This window comes from Polypterus senegalus, chromosome 1 (genome assembly GCF_016835505.1).
Source record: "Polypterus senegalus isolate Bchr_013 chromosome 1, ASM1683550v1, whole genome shotgun sequence".
NCBI lineage: Eukaryota > Metazoa > Chordata > Cladistia > Polypteriformes > Polypteridae > Polypterus > Polypterus senegalus.
The window spans coordinates 331,069,800-331,097,606 of NC_053154.1; the positions used below are offsets into that span (position 1 = coordinate 331,069,800).

The window sequence follows — 27,807 nt, forward strand, 5'->3', positions numbered from 1 at the left end:
GGCGACTAGAGACCCAATACATGGACACAGGCGATATGTCAGGAGTATGGAAATATTGTAAGGCTTTGAAGTTTAAGTCAAGAGAATTTCAAAAACGGACTTTACCGCACATGCATTTATTGGTTACTTTGCAAAAAAAAAGATAATTAACTGCTGATGATGAAGATCATTTTCACTGGAAATCAGTTTTATGTGAAAACCAGCATTCTCATCCATCATGCAAAGTCATCAGGGAGACGTGTCTCTGATTTGTCCCAAAGGCCCCCAAATCGTCAAAAGAGGAATCCTGAACCAGATGGTTCGTGCGCCAGATTGCCACATCAGCGAGCCAGTCTGGCACCACAAGTTGGCAGTGGAGGGGAGCTGCAGGACACTGGACCAAAGAGAAGGTAGCGGGTGGGCACCAAATGTTCATTTTGTTCAGATTTGTTTCTCCTTACTGCTCTTTTATTGGTTAATAAAAAGTATTTCTGGGTTTATTTATGAAGCTCTCTGGCCTTCACGAGTGCCTACGACTTTTGCCCAGAGGATACTTGGGAACACATTCTGTAATTGTATAGAATTGTATTTATGTTGAATGCTATTTCTTCTTTTTTTTCCATTGTATTTTGGTCACCTTTTTTGATGAGACAGTGCTGGGGACACGTGACAACAAATGTGACTCGACAGCAGCTGTGCGCAAAAGGGCATTTTGAAAAATACGACATGTCACAGCTTGAAAGTGTAAAAGGCAGACACTAGTTATTGACTGGCTAGTTATTATTAATTATCTCGTGCCCACTCTTGTTGGTCAGACTACCGTGGGCACGAGATAATTAATAACTAGCCAACCCACGGCGTAGCATACGTCGCATAATCAGGCCACTTTTTAAATGATTTTTAAGCACAGAGGAAAAAAATAAACATTTGAAAAATCCGTAATTTAATAAGCCACCAAGAAAAGTAACATTACAACAATGCACGCTACGAACCAACATACAATTGTCTGTGACTGAAATCTGGAGGAGCGCCGTCGCGCTTTCTCCTTCCAAAGCGAATGACGGGGTTGAACGGCGCTCGTTCAGTACGCACTGCCCGCTTATGTGCCCACCCCCAACTCCCTACCTGTGAGTCACGTTGACTGTTAATTTTCCAAACACGCCTCAGTCGGTTTCCACGTTGATTTTTCATTGTTCTTTGCAGTTCCGGCTGCTTTGTTTTTATATATATAATCCACCAAGTCACCCGACCATGGGGGGCTTTATAAAGGGCAGAGACGTAATCAGTGCAAGCGTATGATCCGCACGTACTGGGAATTTCTCGTTCGTGGGGAACAATTGCAAGCCACGGTCTCCATCACGAATGGGGTTCAACGGCCTCCCCACGCCGGGTAGACACACGTTGATCCATTCAGTGTAGCGCGCGTGCAGAACCGGACATACAAGTGCATCACAGACCTGTTAATACTCAATCTCACGTGGCTGAAAGCCACTTGTCCCTCTAAGAATTTGGACGCCGACCGCTGTTGGGTCGTGTAACTATTTAGCAGGCGGAGTCTCGTCGTTTTCAGAAATAACAGCCAAATCGCTCCACCAACTAAGAACTGCCATGCACCACCACCCACAGAATCGAGAAAGAGCCATCAGTCTGTCAATCCTGTCCGTGTCCGGGCCCGGTGAGGTGTCCTGTGTTGAGTCAAATGAAGCGAAAGGCTCCACACCTGGTGGTGCCCTTCCGTCAATTCCTTTAAGTTTCAGCTTTGTAACCATACTGCCCCCTGAACCCAAAGACTTTGGTTACCCGGTTGGCTGCCCTGTTGCGGGCCTGCATTGGTGAAGCAGGTGAGGCGGTAATGAAACAGAGGCACAGGGCTTATTGGTTTTTAAAGACTGCTTCCTTCATTGAGTTTTAACCAATGCACGGAACGAACCAACACACAATCGTCCGTGTGGTGCGGAGGGTGGAACGGGAGGAGAGGAGAAGGACGTCCACTCCGCTCCCTCCGTCATGCTAGTCTGCTGATTTCTCGTTCAGTATACACTGCCTGCTCATGTGCCCACCTCGTCACTCGAGTTGTTGTCATCTTTGTACAGTCCAGATGTACTTGTGACTCACGTAGACTTTTTATTGCTCTGTGCGGTTTTGGCTGCCTTTCTATATATAATCCACCAAGACACCCGACCACGGTGGTAGGTAGGTAGGAGGTGTGTACAAAGTGCAGGAGTATCTAAGAAGGCGCATGTTTGTCGCGGATGCGAATTGCTGTATGTAGCGTGTAAAACAGTTTGCTATGGTGCATGCGGTTGTGCGTCGTAACCGAAAACTCCTTTTTTCAAGACTGCTCACTTCATTGTGTTTTACCCTCATTTGTAAAGGAACGTTTTAAGGATCCCATGGGATACTCCTCGCAAACCGTTTTACACGCCGCATATGGCGATTCACCTCCGCGAGAAACACGCCTCTATTAACAGTCAACGTGGGTCGGAGCTGCATGTGACCTCACGACAGACGAATATAAATGACGCCGGTTTTTCTGTGTCGTCGCGTCCGAGTTGGTGGGCGTGGCTCTGCGAGTTGTCGTCGTATCCAAAGGTCTTGGAGTTGGTGGCCGTGGCTCCTTCCTGTGTGCGCCATAGGTGTCTCACTTTGTCGGCTTAGTGAATCCACGCCCCTTCCGGCGTGCTTTCCATGGTCGTCTTGCCTTAGTGAATTATATATATAGATAATAATTCTTTGCATTTCTACAGCACTTTTCTCACTACTCAGAGTGCTCAGCCATTGCAGGTTAAGGGCCCAACAGAGCAGACTCCCTATTGGCATTTATGGGATTCGAACTGGCAACCTTCCTAATGCCAGTGCAGATCCCTAGCCTCAGAGCCACCACTCCGCCTCAGATCAACTCAAATGAACATCTGAAAAATTTCGCCCATTACAACAACTCTTGTTTTCTGTTGTAACATACAGATGGTGGGTCAGAACTGGGCATAAATAACTTGAGCTTTCAATCCCTCCGCCTGATGCCAACAGTGCACACTGCTGGTGGTCTGATGCTGTCTGACGGTTTCCATGGTGCCTATTAGGCCTCCTAATGCCAAGTGGGCATCATTTGAATGCCATCATTTGTGTGCCTAGGCTTTGCTGTTGACCACGTGCACCCCCATGGGCACACTTTGTAGCAGGGCTACATAATAATAAGTATTTGGTTTCTTGGTCTGTGCCGAGTGGGTTTTGTTTTCATCGTCCCGTTTGCGATGCTACGTGTGTGTATCAGTAAATGTTGTCCCCGTAAGATAAAAGGGTAAGGATGATGAAGGGAGATGGGGATGACCTGTTGTTTCCCACCAATTACATCCGGGACTGTCATGATTTAAACTAGAGGAGCGTAAAGGAAAAAAGGAGCAAGCGAGAGAGAGAGAGAGAATGAAGATCGTGAGCAGGAAGGCGCCATCATTTACAGTCATGCCCACCCATCATCCTGTTTATGGTGCCATTCCTTTACTTACTGTTTTCAAGATTTACAGCAACCTGTGCAGAGAAACCCCGGGGTTTGGATTCACACCAACCATTGCGGAGGACACATACAAGGAGGTCAGGAGGAACTGAATATCACATCAGCCATCAGCCAGTCGTCAATGTCCGCCAGACGTTTACAGCTTTGGGACTCACTGATCAGACATTTCATCTGCTGTTTATTATCAATCTGTGTTCGTGCTTATGTGTTGTGATAATCCGTTAATTGTTTAGAGGCGAGGGAGGTCTTTGTAAATAGTATGACTGTGGAGTATCTGTGCGCTCGCGTATATAATATATATATATATGAATATTCACAGGTGTCAATAGGATAAGCGGTGGATTGGGTGCACTTACATATTATTAAGTATTTATCGGTCCTCGTGTCTGTACATACTTATCACTTACATTATTTCCGCATTTGATTTTACATTTCTGTCTACTATTTGCTTGTTATGCCGTCGTGTCGGGGGAAAAAAAAGGACAAACTGTAGAGAGTACGGCTTGTTATCATCTTGAGAGTCTTCAGGTTAGCCCAAGAAAATGTCTTGGTAGTGTAATGGCCAGGCTGGGTAAAGGGCTCGCCCGTTGCAAGTTGGCACTTTCTGAATGACCAAGCACACATCATGCTAAGCTGACGCAGCGAACACGGCACTTTGGTCAACCGACGCTGAACTGACATCTGGGGACCAAAAAACCTGCAGGGACTGCGCGAGGGTCTCGAGTTCGCATTGGGCCACCTTGTTGAATCCATGCAGAGTTCAGAATGGTCTTGTGGCACAAGCAGGTCCTCGCCAGTGCTGGACAGACAGACGTAATAAAGTTGTGTTTCTTCTTTTTGGTGTATCTGTTGTGTCTTATTTAGTTATTTATTTCTTCTTATTGTCTCAGTTTCCCTTTTCATCATAACGCTCAAACGTATCTCCCTTTGTCGGATAACAAAGTCCATCCTGGCCGTAATAAAACCACAGAACTGTTCAGACCCGGCGAGTGTCCCGCGTCACTAGACCACCAGGATCCAAAGCTCTTTACGGCTTTTTCTACGCAAACTGTTGAAAGTTGTGTGGATATAAAATGTCAAGTCATGCCGACTACAAATATTATTAACCACAGAAGCAGGTCAGCAATAACACACTTCTGATTTATTTAACTTTAATACAAGAATTCTGACAGGAAGTATCAGCGCCTGGCGTGACAGCAGGACCACAAGGCCGTGCAGAGAGGGGGTCCCACCAGCTGAACGCTTCACCGCGAGTGCACTTCCTCAGCCTGAGGTCATCTCTGTGTCAGAATGATCGTTGTCAGAGAGACCGAGGAGGACCTGCAGACCACAGTCCATCGGCATATTAAATAAGGACAGCATGCAGAAATACATTCAAACGTTACATTACTGAAGTTACTTTCTCATTACTTATCATACTTATATTTCTATTAATGATTTGTATTGGCATTTATAAGTCATGTGCTATGATGGGTGTGCAGAGCAAGGTGACGAGGACAGGAAGAGATGGAACAAGATGATCTGCTGTGGTGACCTCAACAGGAGCAGAAGAACAGCCATTGTCCCTTGATAGTCATTGACATTGAACAACTAAGCGTGTCACTTCATGTCGTACCGTAGGTACACTTTGTATGTGACAAATAAAATGTGACTTGGGGCAGTCTAAGAAGATCCAGCATCTTCAAAGTGAAACGTCTGTCAACTGACCAGATCTCAATGGTCACATTAAATGGACAGACGCTGTTAGGACCCCCTCGAAGCCGTCAGTTTGAAATGTCCCTGCTTTACTCTTTCTTTAAACTTGGACTGCAACAACACATCAGTGTCAACTACGGTAATCAATGATGAAATTAACTGCCATCAAATTTTGGAGTCCTGCTGTGCCAGTTGGTGCCACACCGTCTGAGATTCTGCCATGGGATTAGGCAGCCCAGCACAAACTCTGCTGCAGAATGACCAGAGGGGTGGGTGGCCAGTTGGCCAAGGTCACCAGCACCAGGACTGTGACGATGTCCCACTTTGTCTGCCATAACTGACTGTGGACCTCCACAAGTTGACCTTCTCTGTTGAGGCTGATGGCTGCATTTCTGCTTTCTTCTGCTCAGTCATCCACCGGACAGATCTCAAGGAGAACATTAAATAACGGACGGGTGGACACTGTTAGGGTCCAATGAAGTTCATCAGACAGATGCTGCTTTGTGTGAAGCCCAAATCACACTACGTGACGTTTCCAGCGACGTTCAGTCATTGCCATCATCTTAGCGAGTCGCAGGCAGTCAGCGGTGTGCTCTTGTGAAACTAATGTGACACAGCCAGCGACTGATTCTCATTGGCCGTAGGGGTGGGCTGTGTGTGTGCAGGAGAGCTGACAGCCAATGAACACTCAGCTGGGAGTACAACACATAAAACACGGAGCACACGTTCTGCACGTCACAAACAGAAGAAGGTTTAGGTTTAGGTTTAGTTTATTTATATAGCACATTTACAACAGCCACACGACTGACCAAAGTGCTGTACATTTAGAAACAACAACATAAAATAGAAATATACGATTTAGCCAAAAGAAGCACAGCAGAAACACATAAAAATAATTTGTATAAATATATCTATACATATACATATATCTACACTTACACACATCTAGGTAGGCAAAATAAGGCCTAGTAAGCCAGAGAGAACAGATGTGTTTTTAAAATAGATTTAAAAATAGTCAGACTAGGAGCCATTCGGATTTCAATAGGCAGATCATTCCAAAGACGAGGCCCAATTACAGAGAAAGCACGGTCACCTCTACGCTTTAGTCTGGAGTGTGGAATTAAAAGAAGGTTCTGATCACCGGATCTCAAACTTCTCAGGGGGGTATATTGGTGAAGCAATTCAGATAAATAGATGGGTGCTTGTTGGTGTAGTGTTTTAAAAACAAATAATAAGATTTTAAAATGTATTCTAAATTGAACAGGCAACCAATGAAGGGACTTCAGAAGCGGAGTCACATGATCCATTTTTTTCTTTTTTAAAAGAAATTTAGCAGCTGCTAAAAACTGCTCATCCGTCTGACGGCTCGAGTTTCAAACACTAAACAGAACAGAACAAGAAAAGTAAAATGGCGCTGAGCTCACCGCGTGTTGAAGTCAGTCTGTGCCTACACATGGAGGTTAAACGTCACTGCATTTAACACCTTGGAGCGGCCGTGTCTGCGCGTTTAAACTTCGGCCTGCACTTCCTCTTGAATCTCATCACTTGGTGCCCGCTGACCTCATCATGTTTATGAAGGGCTGCGCTTTCAAGTCTCGCATTTGTTTGATGACGGCCCGCGTGTTTTAATTGAGTTTTAAAGACGTCAACAAGAAATATAAAAAAAGTCAGATGTGAGCGTCAGACGCAAGGTTATTATAGTTAATGAAAACTAAAATCAAAGAAACATTTTAGTAAACTGCAATAAAATAATTAACAAAGCCGGGATGAAGAACTAAAACTTAACAAAACCATTAAAGTAGCTGGAAAGACCAACTGAAACACAATACAAATGTACTACAAATATTAGGGTTAGGGTGTAGCGGGTTGGAGAATTGATGGATGGATGATATTCGTAGTTTTCGTTTTTGAATGAATATTCTTGCCGTTAGTCTTTAACCCTTTTAACTCCTGAACAGAAAGTCCTCGACCACAAGCCGCCCGCGTGTCTTCATCCGGTGATCACACAGCACTGGCGCCGACCGGCGAGCTGAACACGGGCACGTGAATCGTGTGGAATACAAAGCGACTTACTGGGCCGCCTTTCTTTGTGCTTCTTGATTATCGAGGTGTCAGTTAAACGCCTGAAATCAGAATGTGCTGCTCCACAAAACCTTCACCGTATGGACAGGAGAATCACAAGTGAGTAACGTCCGAGTTTAGGGGTCTCGGGTGTCTGCGTTTTGACGACAGTAATTCACCTGCCACTTCGCACAGGAGAAATCCTTTCTGAAAATCAAACGAGAGACTGACGGTCGTCACACAAGATCAGCGTATTGTTGCTGACCAATCACTTTTACTTTAAAAACGTCGTTTAACAAGAAAGCGACACAAACCTGGTGAAACTCCTGAGTTGGCGACGTCTCCACTGAACTACAGGTAGGCAGGCGAAGAGAGTCTGCCAAGTGGAGAAAAGCTAAACCTACTAATGTGTTTTGTATTTCTGTAGTTGATATTCACAGCTCAAAATTTCTGTAGTTGAAAATAACAGTAACAAAATTAGGTTGTAAAATATCTGTCCTCCTTTATTTCAGTAACTCTCTCTAGAACAGACAGCTGAATATCTCATTCTCTTTGTTCTTCACATCAGTCGTATCACACATATTGCATATCAGGGATTTCTCCTGCCTTGTATCCAGACCTGCCGGGTAGGCTCCAGGTGTCCTGTGATCCTGCTCTGTATAAACACGTTTAGATCTTGTCGTATGTGTGTATTGTTCTTAATCTCAGACGCTCTCTCTATCGTTTTGTGCCCCTCTACACTCCTATTACCTGCTCTTCCTCTGCTCATTAAGTGTTTAGGTTCTTATGGTGGGCTATTCAAGTCTCACTGCCCCTAACTTCACACTACATGCTTGTGTTTCTTTGTTTCCCTCAGGTGGGGTCTGCACACTGACTCAAGCCTAAGACCCCTGTTCTTCCTAAGCCCCCGTGATTTTCATGGTCACACCTCACAGTCGATTCTGTTGTCTGATTTTTGATCTTTTCAGGCCTGCAGGTGTCAAAATTCAGTCTATAAATTGTTTGTGCCTGAGATGGAATCAGAGATCAATATGGCGGACAGAACACAACAAAGCCCAGGATGGGAGATTTGTGACTGTAATACTGAGGGCCTTCACTGTAAGCACATTGTCTTGGAGCAGGAGATGTGCTGTGCTGTAGACACTGAGAGTGAAAAACCCTCACACCTTAAAATTCACCTCAATTTCATCACATTCTGGGCAATAAAAAAGGATAAAGGATAAAAAGTGTCAACAGTCAGCGCAGATTTGTTCAGCACAAATGACAGAAAATATTTTAAAAATGATGAACTTGTTCCTATTCAGTACCTGGTTTTGATTCTGCTCATTTTTATCGGTCAAAAACAAACACAGACAGTAAACCGTGGAGTGGAGTCTGATTTTAAACTCGCATCCTAACCCGTTAAGTGTACAGTTCTGTCCGATTGTGACACAAAACTAAACTCACGCCATAATTACTAAAACTAATAGGTATAAAATAAAATAGAAATGTCTTTGTGAAACTAAAAATACACGACGAAAGAAAACTAAAACTAAACTGAATTTCCAAGTAAGGCCAGAAAAAATATAGAAATAAAAGCAAATATAAAAAGGCAAAAGTATAATAACCTTGGTCAGTAGGAAGCAAGTTACTCAAACTCTTCTCTAACATTTCAGTAATTATTTACCGCTCTGATGCTGATCTGCCTGTTCGATACGAGTTCATAATTCATTGCAGAATTACGGTATTTGAGGGCCTCTTTCTCTTACATGATTTGACTCAGAATCTAATCAGCACTTCGTTATCCCTTGACAGGCTGAAGTTTCAAGTTTGGTGTTTTTCCATCCAGCCATTTTAGCCCAAGACCGCCCTCAAGAAACACAGAGAGAGACAGAGACACATCATTCATCGAGATATCAGGGGAACCTAAAACGCTGAGATCCAGTGAGAAACCGCAGATCGAAATTTTTGATGCAGCTAAAACTTTTGCTCATCCCCCAGAGATGAAAGGTTATGGGGAGTTGTAAAGTAAAAAGCACATTTATTCAACGCTCAGAACTTTTAAGATACATTTCAATACATTTAAATATTTACTTATTTTTAATCTGAATACTCAAATCTTAAATTCTGACAGCCCTCGTTATTAACTCGCATCAGGCCTCCACTCCACCGGGACACCGTGGCTGGACCGTGAGGGAGTTGGCCTCAAAACTCAATGAACTTAGTGGGACGCCACCTCTCCGAGACCTTTCTTTATTTGTGTATTTTTTTACATTCTCACACATGGCTTCTGCATTTTTTTTTTTTTTACAGTAAACCCGACTGACAAAGCCAAGCCTGTTCAGTGCTAGTTGTATGTCACCTGATGTTTTACGTCCCGTTTTAGGACCTAGTGAGAGTGAGATGATTGCTTGATACGTCCCAACATTTAAAAGCATTCAGCTGAAAGCGGGTGCACTTACTTTCTCACACGGCTCAGCGTGTGGTCACTCAGTGCTGTGTGGCTGGACTGAGTGCTCGGCGTAGACTGCATGTCCGTGAACTAAGAAACGCACCTGTCCTGAGAGCACTGAAATCCTCCTCTTCATCGGACGACAGGAACAGCTTGACATTGTTGGTCGTCAGGTAATTTGTGCAGTCCACGTTGGCAGCAAAACAAAATCTGGAGACGTCCAGACCTGCGGGGTAAACACAGACGTTAGTCTCACTGGGCCTCCATTGGCGTTTACGTGTATTTTATGTTCTCTCAAGTTTGCATTTTATTTTTTAGGGTTACTGTTGGTTTTGTCTGTCATTGTGAGCCGTCACTTTAAATGCGAGTGCACTCCATGTGTTCTGTGGGATGGGTACACCCCCAGGAGGCGGAGTCACCATGACGTCACCGCCCTTCAGGCCTCCATCTGCATATTTTAAGCGCAGTGCAGAGAAGAGAAAGTCCAGGCAGCGGGGCGTCGAAGTTTTGTGCTTCTCTCTACTGGCTTGTGTACTGGGACTCTGGGGACGCCTTTTAACAACTCCATTTTTGAGAACTGATCATCTTTGAAGTCTCAAATTCAGGTGCATCTCAATAACTTAGAATATCATTGAAAAGTTCATTTATTTCAGTAATTCGGTTCAAAAAGTGAAACTCCTGTATCATACAGATTCACTACACACACAGTGATAAATTTTATGTGTTTATTTCTTTTTATTTTGCTGATTATGGCCTGCAGGTAATGAAATCTCAGAAAAAAATTAGAATATTGTCACAAACTTCAACATTGTGGACCCCCGGTGTGACACTCCACTCAGCTAATGAACCCAAAACACCTGCAAAGGGGTCCTGAGCCTTTAGATGGTCTCTCAGTCTGCTTCAGTAGGCCACACCATCATTAACAGTGGTCCTTGAAGGCAGTCATTGAGACCCTCAGCCACAAAAGGTCACTGCTAGTGAAGCTGGCTCTTCACAGAGTGCTGTGTCCAAGAAGATTAATGGAGAGTTGGGTGGAAGGAAAAAATGGGGCAGCAGAAAAAGGGGCACAAGCAACAGGGATAAGCGCAGCCTTGAGAGGAGTGTGAAGAATTTGGGGGGATTCACAAGGAGTGGACTGCGGCTGGAGCCCACCACACACCATGGGCCACAACTGTCACAGCATTCCTGGTGTCAACCAGAGACAACGTCAGAAGTGTCTTACCTTGGCTAAGGAGAACACGGACTGGACTGTTAACAGCTCAGTGATCCAAAGTCCTCAATTCTGCATTTCATTTGGGACTCAAGGTCCCAGAGTCTGGACAGACACAGAATCCAAGTTCCTTGTGGTTCCAGTGTGAAATTTCCACAGTCAGTGATGATTTGGGGAGCCATGTCCTCTGCTGGTGTTGGTCCACTGTGTTTTATCAAATCAGCGCAAAGTCAGCCCAGCCAGATGTCTACCAGGACATCTTCGAGCACTTCATGAACACCTCTGCTTTATGGAGATGTGGATTTCATTTTCCAGCAAGACGTGGCACCTGCCCACACTGCCAAAAGTACCAACACCTGGTTTAATGACCATGGTGTGTATCACTGGGCTTCACTGGCCATCAAACTCGCCTGACCTAAACCCACAGAGAATCTATGAGGAAGAGGAAGATGAGAGACAGCAGAGCCAACAATGCAGACGAGCTGAAGGCTGTGATCAAAGCCTCCTGGGCGTCCATAACACTTCAGCAGTGCCACAGGCTGAGCGCCTCCATGCCACGCCGCACTGATGCAGTCATTCATGCCAAAGGAGCTCTGGCCGAGTACTGAGTGCCAACATGGACAGACTCTTCGGTAGGCCAACATTTCTGTATTAAAAACCATTTTTTTTATTTGGTCGTATGTAATATTCTAATTTTCTGAGATACTGAATTTTGGGTTTTCATTACCTGTAGGCCATAATCAGCAAAATGAAGTAGACACTTGAAATCTATCACTGTGTGTGTAACGAATCACTAGAATATACGAGCGTCACTTTGTGAATCGACTTAGTCAAATAAATTCACTTTTCGATGATATTCTGGGGCGGCACGGTGGCGCAGTGGTAGCGCTGCTGTCTCGCAGTAAGGAGACCCATCTGGGTTCACTTCCCAGGTCCTCCCCGTGTCTGCGTGGGTTTCCTCCCACAGTCCAAAGACATGCAGGTGAGGTGGACTGGCGATTCTAAATTGGCCCTAGTGTGTGCTTGGTGTGTGCTTGTATGTGTGTGTCCTGCGGTGGGTTGGCACCCTGCCCAGGATTGGTTCCTGCCTTGTGCCCTGTGTTGGCTGGGATTGGCTCCAGCAGACCCCCGTGACCCTGTGTTCGGATTCAGCGGGTTGGAAAACGGATGGACGGATGATATTCTAATTAATTGAGATGCACTTGTACATTTTTTAGCTCTCATTTTGGCGTGTCCTTACTAGCCACAGTTTTCACAGTTTCTCCCTCGAGTGAGCCATGCGTGTTGTTTTTGCGACCTTATAATAAATATTCTCAGGTCTACAGGCCCGCTGCTGCAGGTTTTGGGACTTGCCGGCCCCGGGTGAGCCGTTCCTGGCCCGCACTGTGACTGTTCTTTGGAGGCCTCAGACCTTCTCACTGCGTTTCCGACTCTGGCTTACAAGCGTAAATCGTGAATGTCTGTCCACAGGGACAGGTTTGACCCACGGCACTCCCCGGCTTCGGGCACTGCCATCGTACGGTGGACCCTATGGACCGGAGTCCAGACAGACGGTCAGTCTCCACAGCCCGGGCTTTGTCCGCATGACTCCAAGCTTGCGATTCTGCCTTTTAATTAGCTGAGGTTTCTACAGGGAGACCCTGGGATTGATGAAATCTGCGGCTGCTAATCCCGAGGGTGACAAGAGAAGGTGGAAAACCTGGTGAGGACCACAAGGGGCTGTCATGTGTTCATACTAAAGAGAAACTACTAGAAAAACAAAGAAGGCATTAGGGGGAAAGTGAGGCACCGCTGCCATTTTTGATGACAAACAATGGGACTCCCCCTTATTTTAAAAGTTCTGTAACCTTCTCAGGTCCCCTTAATTTGAATCGAGGTCATGGGGGAGCTGCACGCTGTTCAAGAGAAGGACCCTGCCAGTCCATCAGTCACAAGGGGGGCTAATTCGGAGATCTGAGGGGAAAGACACACAGAGACATGAGGAGAACACGGAGACTCCAGCAAGATTATGGCTGCCTCTCCTAATGCTGTCAACGTTAAGCCTGCCTCGCATGACCACGAGGAGTTAAACTGGCAGCCCTCGGGCTACAAAAGGAGTTCTGTGGATGTGGATGTGGAAGAAGAAACTCGCACTGGAAATGTCTGGAAATGGAAATAAATCAATAAGTCGATAAATTAACAGATAAGCAGAACACTGCATTACGAGATTTTAGAGTGCATCGATAAAATGACAGAGAAGCAACAGAGGAGTGTACTGTGAATCACAAATAACGGTGCAGTCAGACCTCCATCTCGGGTCACAGCCTGTGAGGTTACGGGACCACCGGCCAGGATAAAAAACAACTTAAAGGCACTGTGGTACATGTGTGTGTGTGTGTGTTCATTCTGTATACTGTACATATACACACATATGGTGCAGTGTAAAAGTATTGGCCCCCTTCGGGATTTCCTCCATTTCCGCTTATTCCTAACTGATTGACTGACTGACTATCTCCAAACGAATTTAGGGAATATAAAAGACAATCTGGGTCAACATAACACACAGCCTTAAAAGATCATTTGATTTACTAATTTGGGGAAGAGAGGTTTATTAACACCTAAATCACCTGTGTGAAAAAGTAAATGCCCCCTAAATGTAATACTTGCTTGTGCCTCCTTTAGCAGCGTCCACTACAATCAGACACTTCTGGCAACAGGAGCTCCGTCTTTAGCATCGCTGTGGAGAAACTGTGCCCTGCTCCTTTTTACAGAGTTGTCTGCATTCAGCCACATTAAGTGTTCCCCCCTTTTCATTTAATTATATGATTTATTATTTAATTGTTTTTAATGGTGGAGGGTTTTCATCTATGAACTAACTGCCCATTTCAGGTCCCACCACAACATCTCAAAGGGGTTCAAGTCAGGACGTTGACTAAAGCATTTCAAAACCCTATTTTTGTGTTCCTCCAGCCATTCAGAGGTAGAATTGTCCTTGTGCGTCACATTGTTGTCCTGCTACATAACCCAGTTACACTTGAGCTTCAGATGATGGACTGATGACCAGATATTCCCCTTCAACACTTCTTGACAGAATTTTGGGGCCAGGCCCTGAAGCAACCAACCATCTGCACACCGTCACTCGACCACCACCATGTTGGACTGTGGGCGCGATGTTCTTATTGGGTGTTTGCTTTACTCCAGAGGTCTTCCAAAGAGTTCCACTGCTGACTCGTTAGTCCCCAGGACATTATCCCAAAAGCTTTGGGGGTTATCAAGGTGTTTCTAGCAGATTTTATACAAGCCTTTACATTCCTCTTGTTTTACGGTGGGTGTTCGCCTTTCAACATTCCCATGGATGCCATTTCTGCCCAGTGACTTTCTAATGGTGGAATCAAAAGTGCCGAGAGTAGCTGAGCTGAGAGAAGCCTGCACTTCATTACACGTTTGGATGAGTTTTCTATGTGCAGTTGGGAGTCATTTTGCCAGGCTGGCCAGAGTTACCACGTGGTGTGAGTTTTCTCCTTTTGGAGATGTTGGCTCTCACGGTGCTTTGCTGGAGTCCCAGGGTTGTAGAGATTGCTTTGTGGTTCTTCATTCACTTCCTTTCTCAAGTCTTCACTTGACCGAGGCCTTGTGTGCTGCATGATGAGACCTTTTAGTTAATGTCACATTGATGGAAAGGTTCGACTGAAGCGACATTTAGGTTCAGCTGGGTAGGCGGCAAACAGGGTTGGGTGGGCCACGTCTCTCCTTTATGTTTGGTTCGCTGGTTGCTTGACTGCCAAAGGGGGTGATTACTTTTTCACACAAGTTATATAGGTGTTGTTGAACTTTATTCCCTTAAATAAGTAAATGATCATTTAAAAACGGTGCATTGTGTTTATTTAGGTTGTCTTTGTATTATAAGAAATTTGTTTGGAAATCACAACAGTCAAGCGTTACAAGTAAATGAGGAATGATGGAGGAAATCGGAGAGGGGCAAATACTCTTCCACAGCAGAGAGTGCATTTACTATTCTATTATTAGTTATATTATTTACGTTTCATGCCATATGCGTTTGTGTGTCTACGTCTGTCAGTATTTTATTACTCTCAACTGTTCCAAGAAGAAACACAAGTAAGAATTACACACAACCCAAACTTGACGGTTATTACCGTAATGCCGGACGCTCTTTATGACCCTTGATCCACTCTGCGGGCTGCTCTTTGATACCAGGATCATGTCGAACAGCAGCGTCTCCTCAGGATTCTTTTCCAACAGTTTTGCATTCACCATCTGGACGGCCTGCAGAACACAAAGCAGCAGCTCTGGTTAAAGAACACTGGAACACTCTGGACGAGAACAGGCCATTCAGCCCAGCAAAGCCCACAATCCACTTATTTCTTCCAAAAAAACATCAAGTCGAGTTGTGAAAGTCTCTAATGTCTTACTGTCTACCACACTACTTGGTCGCATATTCTGATTGTCTATCATTATTTGTGTAAAGAAAAACTTCCTAATGTTTGTGCGACATTTCCCCTTAACAAGTTTCCAACTGTGTCCCCATGTTCTTGGTGAATTCATTTTAAAGTCACTGTCTCGATCCACTGCACTAATAACCTTCATCATTTTAAACCCTTCAGTCAGGTCTCCTCTTCATCTCCTAAGGGCTCAGCTCTTTTAATCTTTCCTCATAATTCAACCTCTGTAGCCCCAGAATCAGCCGAGTTGCTCTTCTCTGTATTCACATAGCAGGGCCTTGGATGTCATCACCATATTTTTAGTGTCCTTCAGACTTCATCACACAGAATGGAAACCTCAACGTCTGCCATCGAAAACCACAGTCACACAGGACCATTGAAGATCTGGCAAAACCTTTGAGTCAGATGGGCCTTTTATAACAGCGGACAGCAACATTTTAATGACTTCAGTGAGCTGCTGCTGTTGCTGCTGCTGGATGAGGTTGCAGGAAATCATGGCCTGGAGACTCACCCGAGTTCTGCTTTTTTATCTTTTGTGCATTAGTGTTGCCTTTATGTTGAATCACTTTGTGTTGGACTCAATTTTGCTCATCTGCTTTCCTTGTTAGTTATAAGTACTGTAATTATAAGTATTGGAGGAGGTCAGGACTACTGGATTAGCTTTGTATCTACTGAATGTTAGGCTGCTGAAGTGGCTCAGGTCAGTTAATCTGCTCTTTGTTTTATTCCTGTTGTTGTTATAAAAGATCATTTTTAATATGATGTCAACTATGCTGTTGGTTTAGTTTTGTCTCTGTATCTACCGTATATACTTGTGTATAAACTGGGTCTTGAAACCCGAAAAATCGATCATAAAATAAGACCCCGACTTATACGCCCGTTCAAAGATACGACACTATTTGTGTTTTTTTTTTTTTTTTTTACACCTTCTTGCCTCCTCCAATCTCGCATCAGTTTCTCAGACACATCAAATTTTGTTACCAATTTCTTTCGCTACTTCAACGACTTTTAATTTCAAACCAGCTTCATATTCTCTTCTGATTGAACGCTCCATCGCAGAGAAGTGATGCTCTTATGATAAACGTGTATGAGGGTGTGAGATACAAAAAACACAAATCAGTGCAAATGTCGCTTTGGAAATAGTGCGGCCACGTAGGCACAATACATAGAAAGAGAAAAGGCCGTGTGCCAGGTGGTTCCTCTCTCAGGTAGGCGGGCGTAAGCATATCGTCCTCTTTTGGTCCAATAGCGGGAGATTTCTGCATTCAACTTATATGACCGACATAAAATACCGGAAATATACGATAAAATCAAGTCCGACTTAAACACCAGTAAATACAGTAATGTCCTACTTTATACTGATGTGATGTTTGTGAGTTTGATCATTTTATGTTAACTATGTACTTGGTGTTTTTTGTTATCTGCTCTTCCTCCTGTACATGCAGCCTAAGGAGGTCGGACCACCTAATTAGGCCGTAGCCTTTAAGCCAAGGTCGAGGAGGGAGAGACAGCTTTGGCTTTGTGTTTTGCCGGCTGTCGATTCCTGTTTAAGATTGTTCTGCCTCTACCTTGAGCAAGGGAATGGTGCTATATAAATGAAATGTATTATTATTATTACTATTACTTAGACCCCTGCTATCATGGAAGGTACTGACCCCAATTTTGTGATTTCTGGTTTTGTTCACTTTGGGTTTTTCCTTCAAAAATCCATCTTCGCTCATTCGCTTTACTTATTTCGTTTTCCTGAATGAGATATACACACAGTATATGAAAGTACCAAAGGACCCTTGTTTGCTCTTATTTGGCCAGAGGGTTTTCATGCCTGACCACCCGCCACCCCCCTCCCTTTATCCAGAGGGTATTTAAAAAGTTGAAATCCTGAGCCTCATTTTGGGCCTGTCCTTTGAGTGCGGGGCTACCTGGGGTGAGGCCTATCTGAAGGACTGCCGTGGGCTTTGCTAATTGTGCAGCCTTCTGGTATTGCTCCGTTCACAACACTCAATTGATTACAGAGGCCTTATGCTAAGCAGCCAATATGTTAGCTTATTATATTTTCTTTTACTTTCATTAGATCTCATTGTTGTGTGGCACTTTGGACTGTAACAAATAGTATAAACTTTTAAAATATTACTTTAGCCTAGCTTTGCACTTGTCTTGAATCTGAGGTATTGTGGGGGGTTAGTAGGTCAGGTCAATCCATTGGTTTCACTGAAGACTTAAGGACGTGAACCACAGGACAACTACAAGTAATCCAACCAGAGCTCTGGAACTCCGGTGGGGACACTTCAGGGCCTGAAGAGCAGCACCATGGCCTGTGGATTTGTCATCTCTTAGCCTAGAGGCAGATAAAAAGACCCAATCCTGGGCCGCACCTCCAAGAATAAAAGTCAATTTAACGACAAGGGGGCCGAGACAAAGCAGCAGTGTCACTTCAAATATCCAAAAAGTAAAATACCTTCATAAAAGAAAAAGCTCGGCCCTCCTTTAGCAGCTCGTTCTCATTGAGCACCTGGCGATTTTCAACCTCCTGACCGCCGTCTCCTGAAACAATCTTGTGGTCCGTTCCCAAGTCAAAGGCTGCCTGGTCCGAGATGGCAATCACAAGGGCGCGGTTTCCATCTTTCTGAAATTGAAAGAACAACTGAGAGCACACGTGAAACGACACTCACACAGGCTGGGCAGAAGGGCAGGAAGCCACCAGCCCCACTTCACAGGGCATCAAGGAAGAATCACCAGTTCACCTAAAACACACCTCTGGGGGACAATTAAAGGCCACAAAGCTAGCAAGATAAAGTGAAGATTCAACAGAGACTGGGCAGGCAAGTCAAAGAGCAGAAGAACGGACTTCAAAGAGGGGGAGCCTCACGTGACACAAACGTTAACCCCAAATGTAAAGGCTGCCGTGTGAATGCCAGTTCAATCTGAAGACGGCGTCAGCGTCCTCATTTTGGGGGTTTCCCTCCCAGACAAGAGACAATTCTAAGTTGGGTTGTATGGACGGACGGACAGATGAAAGGCATTATATAATCGACTAGCAAAATACCCGCGCTTCGCAGAGGCAAAGTACTGCCTTACAAGTTTTATTAAGAAGAAAATTAAACCTTTTTAAACTGAGTGTAAATATGCCAATAATTATTTGTTAAGGATCTCTTTGTATACCACATTGTGAGTTCGGCCCTCCGGTTGTAATCTGACCAAGCTGTGCGCTGAGCTTACTCTTGAGCATGTAACGTACACTGTGTGCACAATTATTAGGCAAGTGAGTATTTTGACCATATCATCATTTTTATGCGTATATTCCAACTCCAAGCTGTATTAACTTGAATGCTTATTGGATTTAAGCACGTCAGGTGATGTGTATTTGTGTAATGAGGGAGGGTGTGGCCTAAGGAGATCAACACCCTATATCAAGGTGTGCAGAATTATTAGGCAGCTAGTTTTCATAAGGCAAAATGGGCCAAAAAAGAGATTTAACTGACTCTGAAAAGTCAAAAATTGTAAAAAGTCTTTCAGAGGGATGCAGCACTTTTGGAATTGCTAAGATATTGGTGTGTGATCACAGAACCATCAAACATTTTGTTGCAAATAGTCAACAGGGTCGCAAGAAACGTGTTGAGAACAAAAGACGCAAATTAGCTGCCAAAGATTTGAGAAGAATCAAACGTGAAGCTACCAGGAACCCATTATCCTCCAGTACTTTCATATTCCAGAGCTGCAACCTACCTGGAGTGCCCAGAAGTACAAGGTGTTCAGTGCTCAAAGACATGGCCAAGGTAAGGAGGGCTGAAACCCAACCACCACTGAACAAGAAACATAAGTTGAAACGTCAAAACTGGGCCAAGAAATATCTGAAGACAGATTTTTTCAAAGGTTTTATGGACCGATGAGATGAGAGTGACTCTTGATGGACCAGATGGATGGACCTGTGGATCAGTAATGGGCACAGAGCTCCACTCCAACGTGGAGGTGGGGTACTGGTATGAGCTGGTATTTTTAAAGATGAGCTAGTTGGACCTTTTGCATTGAAGATGAACTCAAAATCAACTCCCAAACCTACTGCCAGTTTTTTGAAGACACTTTCTTCAAACAGTGATACAGGAAAAAGACCATGATTTTTATGCAGGCCAATGCTCCATCACTTGCATCGAAGTTCTCCACTGCGTGGCCAGGCAGTAAAGGCCTTAAAGATGAACAAATAATGACATTGCCCCTTCCTCATCTGACCTAAACCCTATCGAGAACTTGTGGGCACTTCTTAAACGCTAGATTTACGGGGGAGAAAAACAATACACCTCTCTGAAGAGTGTCTGGGAGGCTGTAGTCACTGCTCCACAAAAAGCTGATCGTCAACAGATCAAGAAACTGACAGACTCCATGAATGGAAAGGCTTATGACTGTTATTGGAAAGAAGGGTGGCTATATTGGTCATTGATTGATTGATTGATTTTTTTAAAATGTCAGAGATGTTTATTTGTACATTTTGAGGTGTTTGTTTATTATTCTCACTATAACAGATGAAAATAAACAAGTGAGATGGGAAAATTTTCATTTTTCCTTTAGTTGCATAATAAATCTGCACACTAATAGTTGCCTAATAATTGTGCGCACATATGTATTCCCCTGATGATGTTCACACTCGCATTTCCGTTGTGAAACATTCAGGTTTATTAACATTTTGGATTGACTGATAGCACTGTGTTTGTTCCATATTAAAATTAATCCTCAAAAATACAACTTGCCTAATAATTCTGCACTCCCTGTACAGTCGGCCATGTGAACAGTAATCTTGTCTCAAATCTCACAGCTTGGATTGTTGCTGTCATAATCGGTTTGAGTTTCAATGACGACAGTATTTGTAGGACTTGTGTTGAAGTGACATTCAGCATCAGTTACGTGTTGTAAGCACACAACCGGTTTCAGCAATAAAAATCACATCCAGCTTTTCAGAGTTTAAACATTCATAAACATCAAAGTGTCCACTACTCAAATCGTCACCTGTCAGTCTAAGATGTTTAAGAGGCATTGGCGGTTGTCCAAAGGTGTCAAATATTTGGCCATTTCGGTACACCTGAAAGTGACAAATTTTGCGAAGATGGGGCCATAAATAAGAAAGTTCAACATGGCGGACGTTGTTGACCGTTATGACCGTTACGCATAGAATTTCGAAATGAAACTTGCTTAACGTTTGTAAGTAAGCTGTTAAGGAATGAGCTGCCAAATTTCAGCCTTCTACCTACACGGGAAGTTGGAGAATTAGTGACGAGTGAGCGAGTGAGGGCTTTGCCTTTTGTTAGTATAGATAGACAGACAGACAGACAGACAGGCCCCATCTGAAAACCAAGAGGCGGGTCCAAGTCTTTTCTCAGATTGGCAGGGTGCCGTCACCAGTTTGTGCCCCATTTCTCAGAGAGAGCGGCGCCCTTGACAAACCTCACAAGGAAGAGGAACCCAAATTATGTGGTATGGGATGAGAAATCGGAAACTGCATTTTGTGACTTGAAACAAGCCCTTACGTCAACTCCGATATTCAAGGCTCCTAACTTTACTTTGCCTTTCAACCTCCAGACACAGGCCTGGGTGCCATACTGAGCCAGAGTGTCGATGGAGTTGAACATCTTGTCATGTACCTAAGTTGGAAACTACTGGACTGAAAAACCAGGTATGCGGCAGTGGAGCGAGAAGCACTGGTAGTTAAATGGGCGATTGTTCAGCTGAGATACTACCTTCTGGGCCGGGAGCTCACCCTTGTTACGGACCGTGCCCCACTACAGTGGACGGCCTTACACGAGGAGTCGAACCCTCGTGTTCCAAGGTGGTTTAGAGATCTACAGCCTTACGAGTTTTTGGTCGTTTACTGTCAGGGTTCCCTGCAAGCCAATGACGATGCCCCTTCTAGGTGTCATGACCTCAGGGTCTTATACACCCGACCCGAGGGGCCTGCTGTGTCACATGCATGCCCATGGAAGCCAGCCACAGGGACCAAAGAAAGGGAATTCTCTACCCAGCCAGGGGCTGGCGGGGTGCATTCAACCCTCTTATTTTCTCCCCGCAGACCAGACATGGGAAATCCTACCTGAATACGAAGACGTCACTTCCGCTTTGGCTGTGAGGATGTCATTTCCTGTCCTGGGCCCGAAGATGACATCACTTCCTGTCCCAGCCCAGAGGACGACATCACTTCCGCAAACCTCCCTATCAAACCCCACTGCCTTCCCCGTTGATCAGTTCTGTTTCGGTTGTACTGAATACTTTGCCTTATTTTGCAGGCGAGCTCAAGTACACGGGTGGCTGTCCCAGACCTTTGTTTTGTGTCAAGGCTTTTTATTTCACACACGATATAATCAATAGATGTGAAAGGCACTATATGATAGATAGATAGATAGATAGATAGATAGATAGATAGATAGATAGATAGATAGATAGATATTGCATAACCAACAAGAAGACCAAGAGAGAGTGAAAGGCGCTATATAACCGACAGAGCAAGCACAGGGTCCTTGGTCAGAGCACTTGAAGCAGCTGCACCAGACATTCACGCTAAGAGTTCAGAATGGACGCCTCACACTGGCCTGGACCGCCTTTCCTTGAGGTCTTTGCAGTCACCCTGCACAACTTTTAAGTCAGACAGCCTGTCACAATTAACAGCTGCCCTTTCTGACCTCGTCACCTTGATGAACTACAAATCGCAGGTGACGACATCATATACGTAAACTTGGACATCCTCAGCGACTCCATCCGACCAGTCGGCAGCTTGTCCAGAAGTTACTGGGAGGCCGCTGTGTGTGCGACTGCTGACAGCCAATTAGCCCTCACCTGGAAGTAGAAGGCGTAGAATTGGGTGATGAAGGATAAGAAACGCAGCGGTTTGGACCTCCCAACCAGAAGAGGAGCTCGTCTGTCTGATGTCTCGTGGAATGGAAATAAAGAGGAGAACAGGAAGGGGCAGAGAGTGCGGCTTTACTCGCCTCACCTGTAATGCCTTCATAAAGGAACGACAGCACAGCCCACCTCAGGAAATGTGTAACTGTGCTGGAAAGTCATTATGGGAGATGGGTAACTGGCAGTAGCTACGACAGAGGTCAGGTGATGCCCACGACGTCAGCTAACCTTAGCCGCAATGCAATGCGATGGGCATTTGTGACTGACCTCCTAGGTGCTCTTCTGCTGCAGTATGCAGTGAATTCTCGTCGTGTAATCTGACACCCACTCACCGTGGAGAAACCACCGACGTTGAGGGGGATTTCAGAGAAGGACACGAGCATGACGGACTACCTGATTTATCTCGCTCACCTTGTGCACTACGCTTATTCACTGTCATTTTCTGACTAGCAACTGAAAACTAAACACCACGTAAAACCAACGCTGAAATCTGCTTTCCTACAGTGCAGTCGCTGGGCCTTCACCGACACATACAGTATAGAGACACCTGTGAAGTCCTCTGCTTCTTCTTGACCACTCAGCCCCCCGTGGTATCAAATCTCAATCGGAGACGGTAGAATGAGCTGCCCACCTCCAGCTCCCTACGATGGCTTTGAAGACCCCCATGTCCAACTGATATTAGCTGATCGGTTTTGTATTCTATAAATCGTTAACGCAATGTATTTTGTTTTGAGCTTTTAACATGCGGTGATGAATTTTGTCCCCTTGTCCTGTCACATTTGTTCCTGAACTGTCCCCAGACTGGCATCCATTCCATTCTGTTGCCCTCTTTTGTTGGTCACTTTGGATGAAAGTATTAAAAAAAACAATTAAAACTATTATTATGCGCAAGTGCCTTAGAGGAAGACAAGGTGTCCTGGCCAGGATGGAGGATAATCTCTTGCCTGGACTGGATGCCTTAATGGGAGACACAACCCGGCTGGAAGGCCTTATAATGCAGTGGACCCCAACCCCCGGTCCGCGGCCCTTCACAGAGGACACTTTTCAGAACGCTAGGCGGGCGGCGCTTTGCAGCGGGGCAGAGAGGCGAGAGAGTGTTACAACAAAGTATTTTTATGGTCCATATGACACGAGTCCACAGAAATCTCGTTACTACGAAGTCCATTCAGCAGCAGACACTTTCATTACAACGAAGTGACCTTGAAATGCTTGAATGAATGATCCGCAGAGCAGGTAGTTCTGTGGTCGCAGCGCAGTTGTGCGCGACGATCTCCAAACAGAAACATTGTAAAATAATCTTCTTTCTTTGAACTTTCCTCTTACTGTTTATTTGCCATTTTTCTTTTCTGCGGTTTTCAGTGATACCTTTTGCTTTCTGCTCATCAACATTTGAAAAACATCCATCAGAATTTTAACTCATTGTCACCCTTCTATAGAAACGGCAGACACGAAAAAACGCTAACAGTGTGATGACAGTTTGCGACGTGCAATCTGGTGGAATGACAAATGCAATGTCTTTGTTCCATGCAAAAAAAAAAAAAGAACAACAACAATCTCGGGTTGCAAACGTATGCGAACCGCTGCATTTGAAGAAGGCGAAAACGCCATTTTTATGTAGCTGAGTGACACTCCTTCAAGAAGCCTTCCTATTAATGCGGCACTCATCGAAGAACACGTGTGGTTTTTAAACTCTCTTGGGACCGCCGTCAACGGGACAACACACTGTAAGCCTGCCCCGGTAAAGGACAAACAATCGCGCTTCGGGATGCACTTCAGTGTGATGTTCCCATTGGGTGGGGGGGATCCCAAAAGAGTTCAGAAACCTCACCATACAAAGAAGAAGAAGAGGAGGAGGAAGAGGATTATTCAGCTTCGGATTGGTAACCGTGCTGCCCACAACATGCTTCCACATTCAGATAACGTTCACGTTGAATTCCTCCACGGCAGTGCTTCAGCCATTGGGTTTGGGGATCATTCGCACCCTGAAAGTGTGTCATCGCAAGGAAATGCTGAGAAAATTTCTCGTCGGCGTAACTTGTAGGCAGGAGGAGATTAAATTTAACACGAAAGAAACTATTGAAGCTGCTTCCATTTCCAACATCCTATCTTTGTGAGGCACGTTTTCTGCAGTGACAGCAACCAAAACGAGATGACGGAGTAGACTGAAGATAAGCAGCACACTTCGCGTGTCACGGTCTTCCATCGTCCCCAGATGGGATCTTCTGGTTGCAGGAAATCAAGCTCAGGGCACCCACTGATTCGGCATTACAGTAAGCTGTATCATTTCTATTACTAAATCATAACTTAATAATAATAGAAATGTAATGTAAATTGTGTATAAAACTGCCCCTAATCCCCCCCACTATGGTCCCTGGTATAGGCTTCTAGTAAAGTGGTCCTTGGTGTCAAAAAGGTTGGGGACCACTTCTATAATGGATGGACTGGCCCAAAGTGGATTCCAGGAACAGTTCATACCCCCAAACAGAAGGTGGCAGTGTTCCTCGAGGCTGATCCCAGTCAGGACACCCACAGGGTTACACGGGAATTGGAGTCCAGAAGTGCTGCCCTGACAGGGCAATGCAGGGACACCACAAGCAGTCACGGGTTTTGCTTGAAGAGAAGCCTGCTGCCTTACATCAATTAGGCAGAGCCAGGAGGAAGAGGAGGAGGAGGAGGAAGACGTTTACTTGTCTGGAGTGTTTTGGCTGGCATTGCTGTGTAATAAGTGTTGGTGAAAAATAAAAAAATATATTTTATTTGAACCCAGAGTTATGTGAGGTAGCATTGTGTCGGAGGGTTAGAGCTCAGTGGCGCCCCCTTGTGTTCACATGTCATGTTCTAAATACCAAGATCATTCACAATATTTTCATTGACACAAAATGCTGCTTTAGCACCAGAACACTTTTCAAACTATACAAATTTTGCACAAATAGTGTACTCTTATGTCCGATCTAATTCCACAACGGGATAAAAGTCACCTTTTTCTTTGCCTTGAAAGCTCAGCCAGATATTCCCGTTTTATTTTGTTAAACCAGGTGGGATTCCCGGAATCTCATACAACTTCAAGCTCCGTGACAGGACACTGAAAACGCCATCAGCTCACCTCAGACCTTCGCCATAACGTTAATGGGTCGAGAAATCAGAACAGAAACCTCCACTGTGACCCGGTGTTGGATTTAGCAGGCCGAGCTAAAGAAAGTTGTGTCGGGTCATCAGAGTGTCACTGCGCTCAACGTCAGAGGCGGCTCAGCTCACCTGCTTCACGTCCGTGTTCAGGACGATGTGCCCGTCCGGCTCCATGGTGTCTTTCTTCCTTGTTCTTGCCTTTCCCAAAGAAGAAAAAAAAAAAGATGAAATGAATGACCTGTGCCAACTGGACATGCCAATCACCAGACCGCGTGACATTTGAGCACACGTGTGCCAGTAGTCTGCTGTAGCTAAGCACTTACCTTGATGAAAGGGTCTGCTCTTATATAAATCCAAGGTGTGTGACGACCATTAACATTAACAAAGACTCTACTTCACAGCACTAGTGGGGGGCTTTGTCCTGACCAGATGATACAACATTTAGGGGGACTCCACTTTAAAAAGTCCTGAGATAGCCTCCGCCTTTCTGTGGCTTCCATTATTTGTATTTATAACACTGCCGTTGGCCACTAGGAGGCCCAAGAACTCCACAAAGATCCCACCTTACATACCCAAACTAAGAGACTAAATCCATCACTAAGTCACAAATGACTTCACAAACTTAATAAATGACACTTAACCCGAGGCTTGCCAGTGCCACCCTCAGTTCACCAACACCTGTAATGCACTTGAAAGGTGCTATATAAAATAAAAGGTTCATTTGCTGGTTTCCATTGTATTGTATTTGTAAAAGTCTACCAGTCTTCATACTGGTCCATCTGAGAAGGCGCTTTATGGTTAACCTGAAGTGTCCAGGACATCTGCTCACCCACGAGTCCGTCAGCGCCGCTCCACCGGCCAGTCGAAGGCCATCAGGCATCTCCGAGTTTACTACATTTTAGAGAATATTCTATTCACTTTACGACTATTTATTTCTGTTAAATGTCTCCGACGGCTCTTTGTTCTCCGTTACCTGCTGACATCTTCACATTTCTTTACCTTCTAGATGGGCCATCTGATCAGGACACGCGGCGCTATGTAACTGTGCGGTGTGTTCTACCGGTCTGTGATGTTGTACAGACTGTGACGAAACGTGTCATTAAATCCGTCATAATGCACCAATGGTCCAACGGTGAAGTTTAAACGTTCGTCTTAACTCACCGGGCCCCGCTGTCTCCTTAGGCGTGCCGAGCTGCACGTAGATGCGGAGTGTCACGTCACGCCGAACATCCACTACTCCTAAGAGCGGCACCTGAGACGCCCCGAGCCGTAAGGACACCTCCGAATCCCACAGCGCCTGCAGCACGAACGCTGCCAGTACAAACAAAAGGACAGCGCGTCACGTGTGTGTCACTAGTCCACACGTTCAGCTGATGTCAGGCGGACTGTCGAGAAAGAAAGGCACCTACTTGATACAAGAAAACCTCCTCCCGTCCACGGCGTTCACATTGGCAGATGCCGCTTTACTTTCCCCCTTTTTCTCTTGGTCGGAGCCACTTAGCAGTAGTAGAAGTAGTAATACTTTCAGGAAGTTGACATTTACCAACAAAGCGTGGCATCATGGGATTTGTAGTCTTCGAAACACTTGAGCCCATTGACTGCAGACAAAATGGTGTGCGTTAAAAACTACAAGTCCCGTGGAACCAAGCTGACCCTTATCACGTGACCAGGTCCCGCCGCGATAGAGCGCTCGCTAAATGTAAAGCTGTGGATCTAACAGAAGGCGGCGGAGTTTGCTCGTTCTTGGTCTTTTGTTTTTCTGGCTATTTCGCGTTGCATATGGCAGGCCTTAGTTAGGGAGATCTTAAAACGCAGTTCAGCTTTTCTGACATGTAAAAACCGTTTCAGGAATCCCAGAATTACTTCTTTGGTATTTGAATGATACCCGCAATGCATTTTAACATCTCTCATATACTGTAGTTCTCTCAAGGTAATAGCCCCAGGGGATCCGGTCATATGGGATGAGATTCCCAATAGAAAGGACACAATGGCAATGAAACAGGCAGTCGAACAATCGGCAATGATGATCACCATCAGGTGCATCTGCGGCAAGCTATGTAATAAGGAGAGAGGCCTCAAAATCCACAAAGCCAGGATGAAAAGCATTGCACAGAAGCTAATCCTGGTGAGACGCAGGAGGTGCCCGGCCAGGTATCACCCCACAGAGGGCCCTTCAACTCCCCACTCTCTGCATAGCATCAAAGAGAAAGAAGATCAGGTGGCCTCCAGCTAACAATCGAAGTGAATGGCGATAACTTGAGGAGGACATTTGCGTATCATACTGACCGTGTAATGCAGACTGCCGACTGCTCAGCATGGCATCTGTAGTTACTAAGTAAGCTGGAGATCAGAATGGCTGTGTAGAGATGGAAAAATGAAGGGCACCTTACAACCAAGAACTGACGAGCCGTCCACATTAAACAACAGCGGCAGGAGCTTCGGACACTAAGGAAAGAAAATACAGTAAGTGTGCAAG

The 27,807-nt window shown here is 45.0% G+C and overlaps 1 protein-coding gene across 5 annotated transcripts in view; it reads right to left on the reverse strand.

Annotated features, from left to right (window-relative positions):
* LOC120516502 (cytosolic 5'-nucleotidase 1B) overlaps positions 1-26,870 on the reverse strand; it is a 34,663-nt gene extending 7,793 nt beyond the window's left edge. Inside the window, exons 1-6 of one of the 5 annotated variants that reach the window (XM_039738223.1) lie at positions 26,741-26,870; positions 26,493-26,642; positions 25,461-25,529; positions 17,782-17,967; positions 15,021-15,150; positions 9,781-9,903 (exon numbers count right to left, since the gene is read on the reverse strand). In XM_039738223.1, the coding sequence (XP_039594157.1) occupies positions 9,781-9,903; positions 15,021-15,150; positions 17,782-17,967; positions 25,461-25,505 (484 nt within the window). In that variant the 5' untranslated portion in view covers positions 25,506-25,529; positions 26,493-26,642; positions 26,741-26,870. Of the gene's footprint in view, positions 1-9,780; positions 9,904-15,020; positions 15,151-17,781; positions 17,968-25,460; positions 25,535-26,492; positions 26,643-26,740 lie in introns of all 5 variants that reach the window. The other 4 variants (XM_039738248.1, XM_039738214.1, XM_039738230.1 and 1 more) reach the window with 4 other exon arrangements.
* Positions 26,871-27,807: the final 937 nt, after the last annotated feature.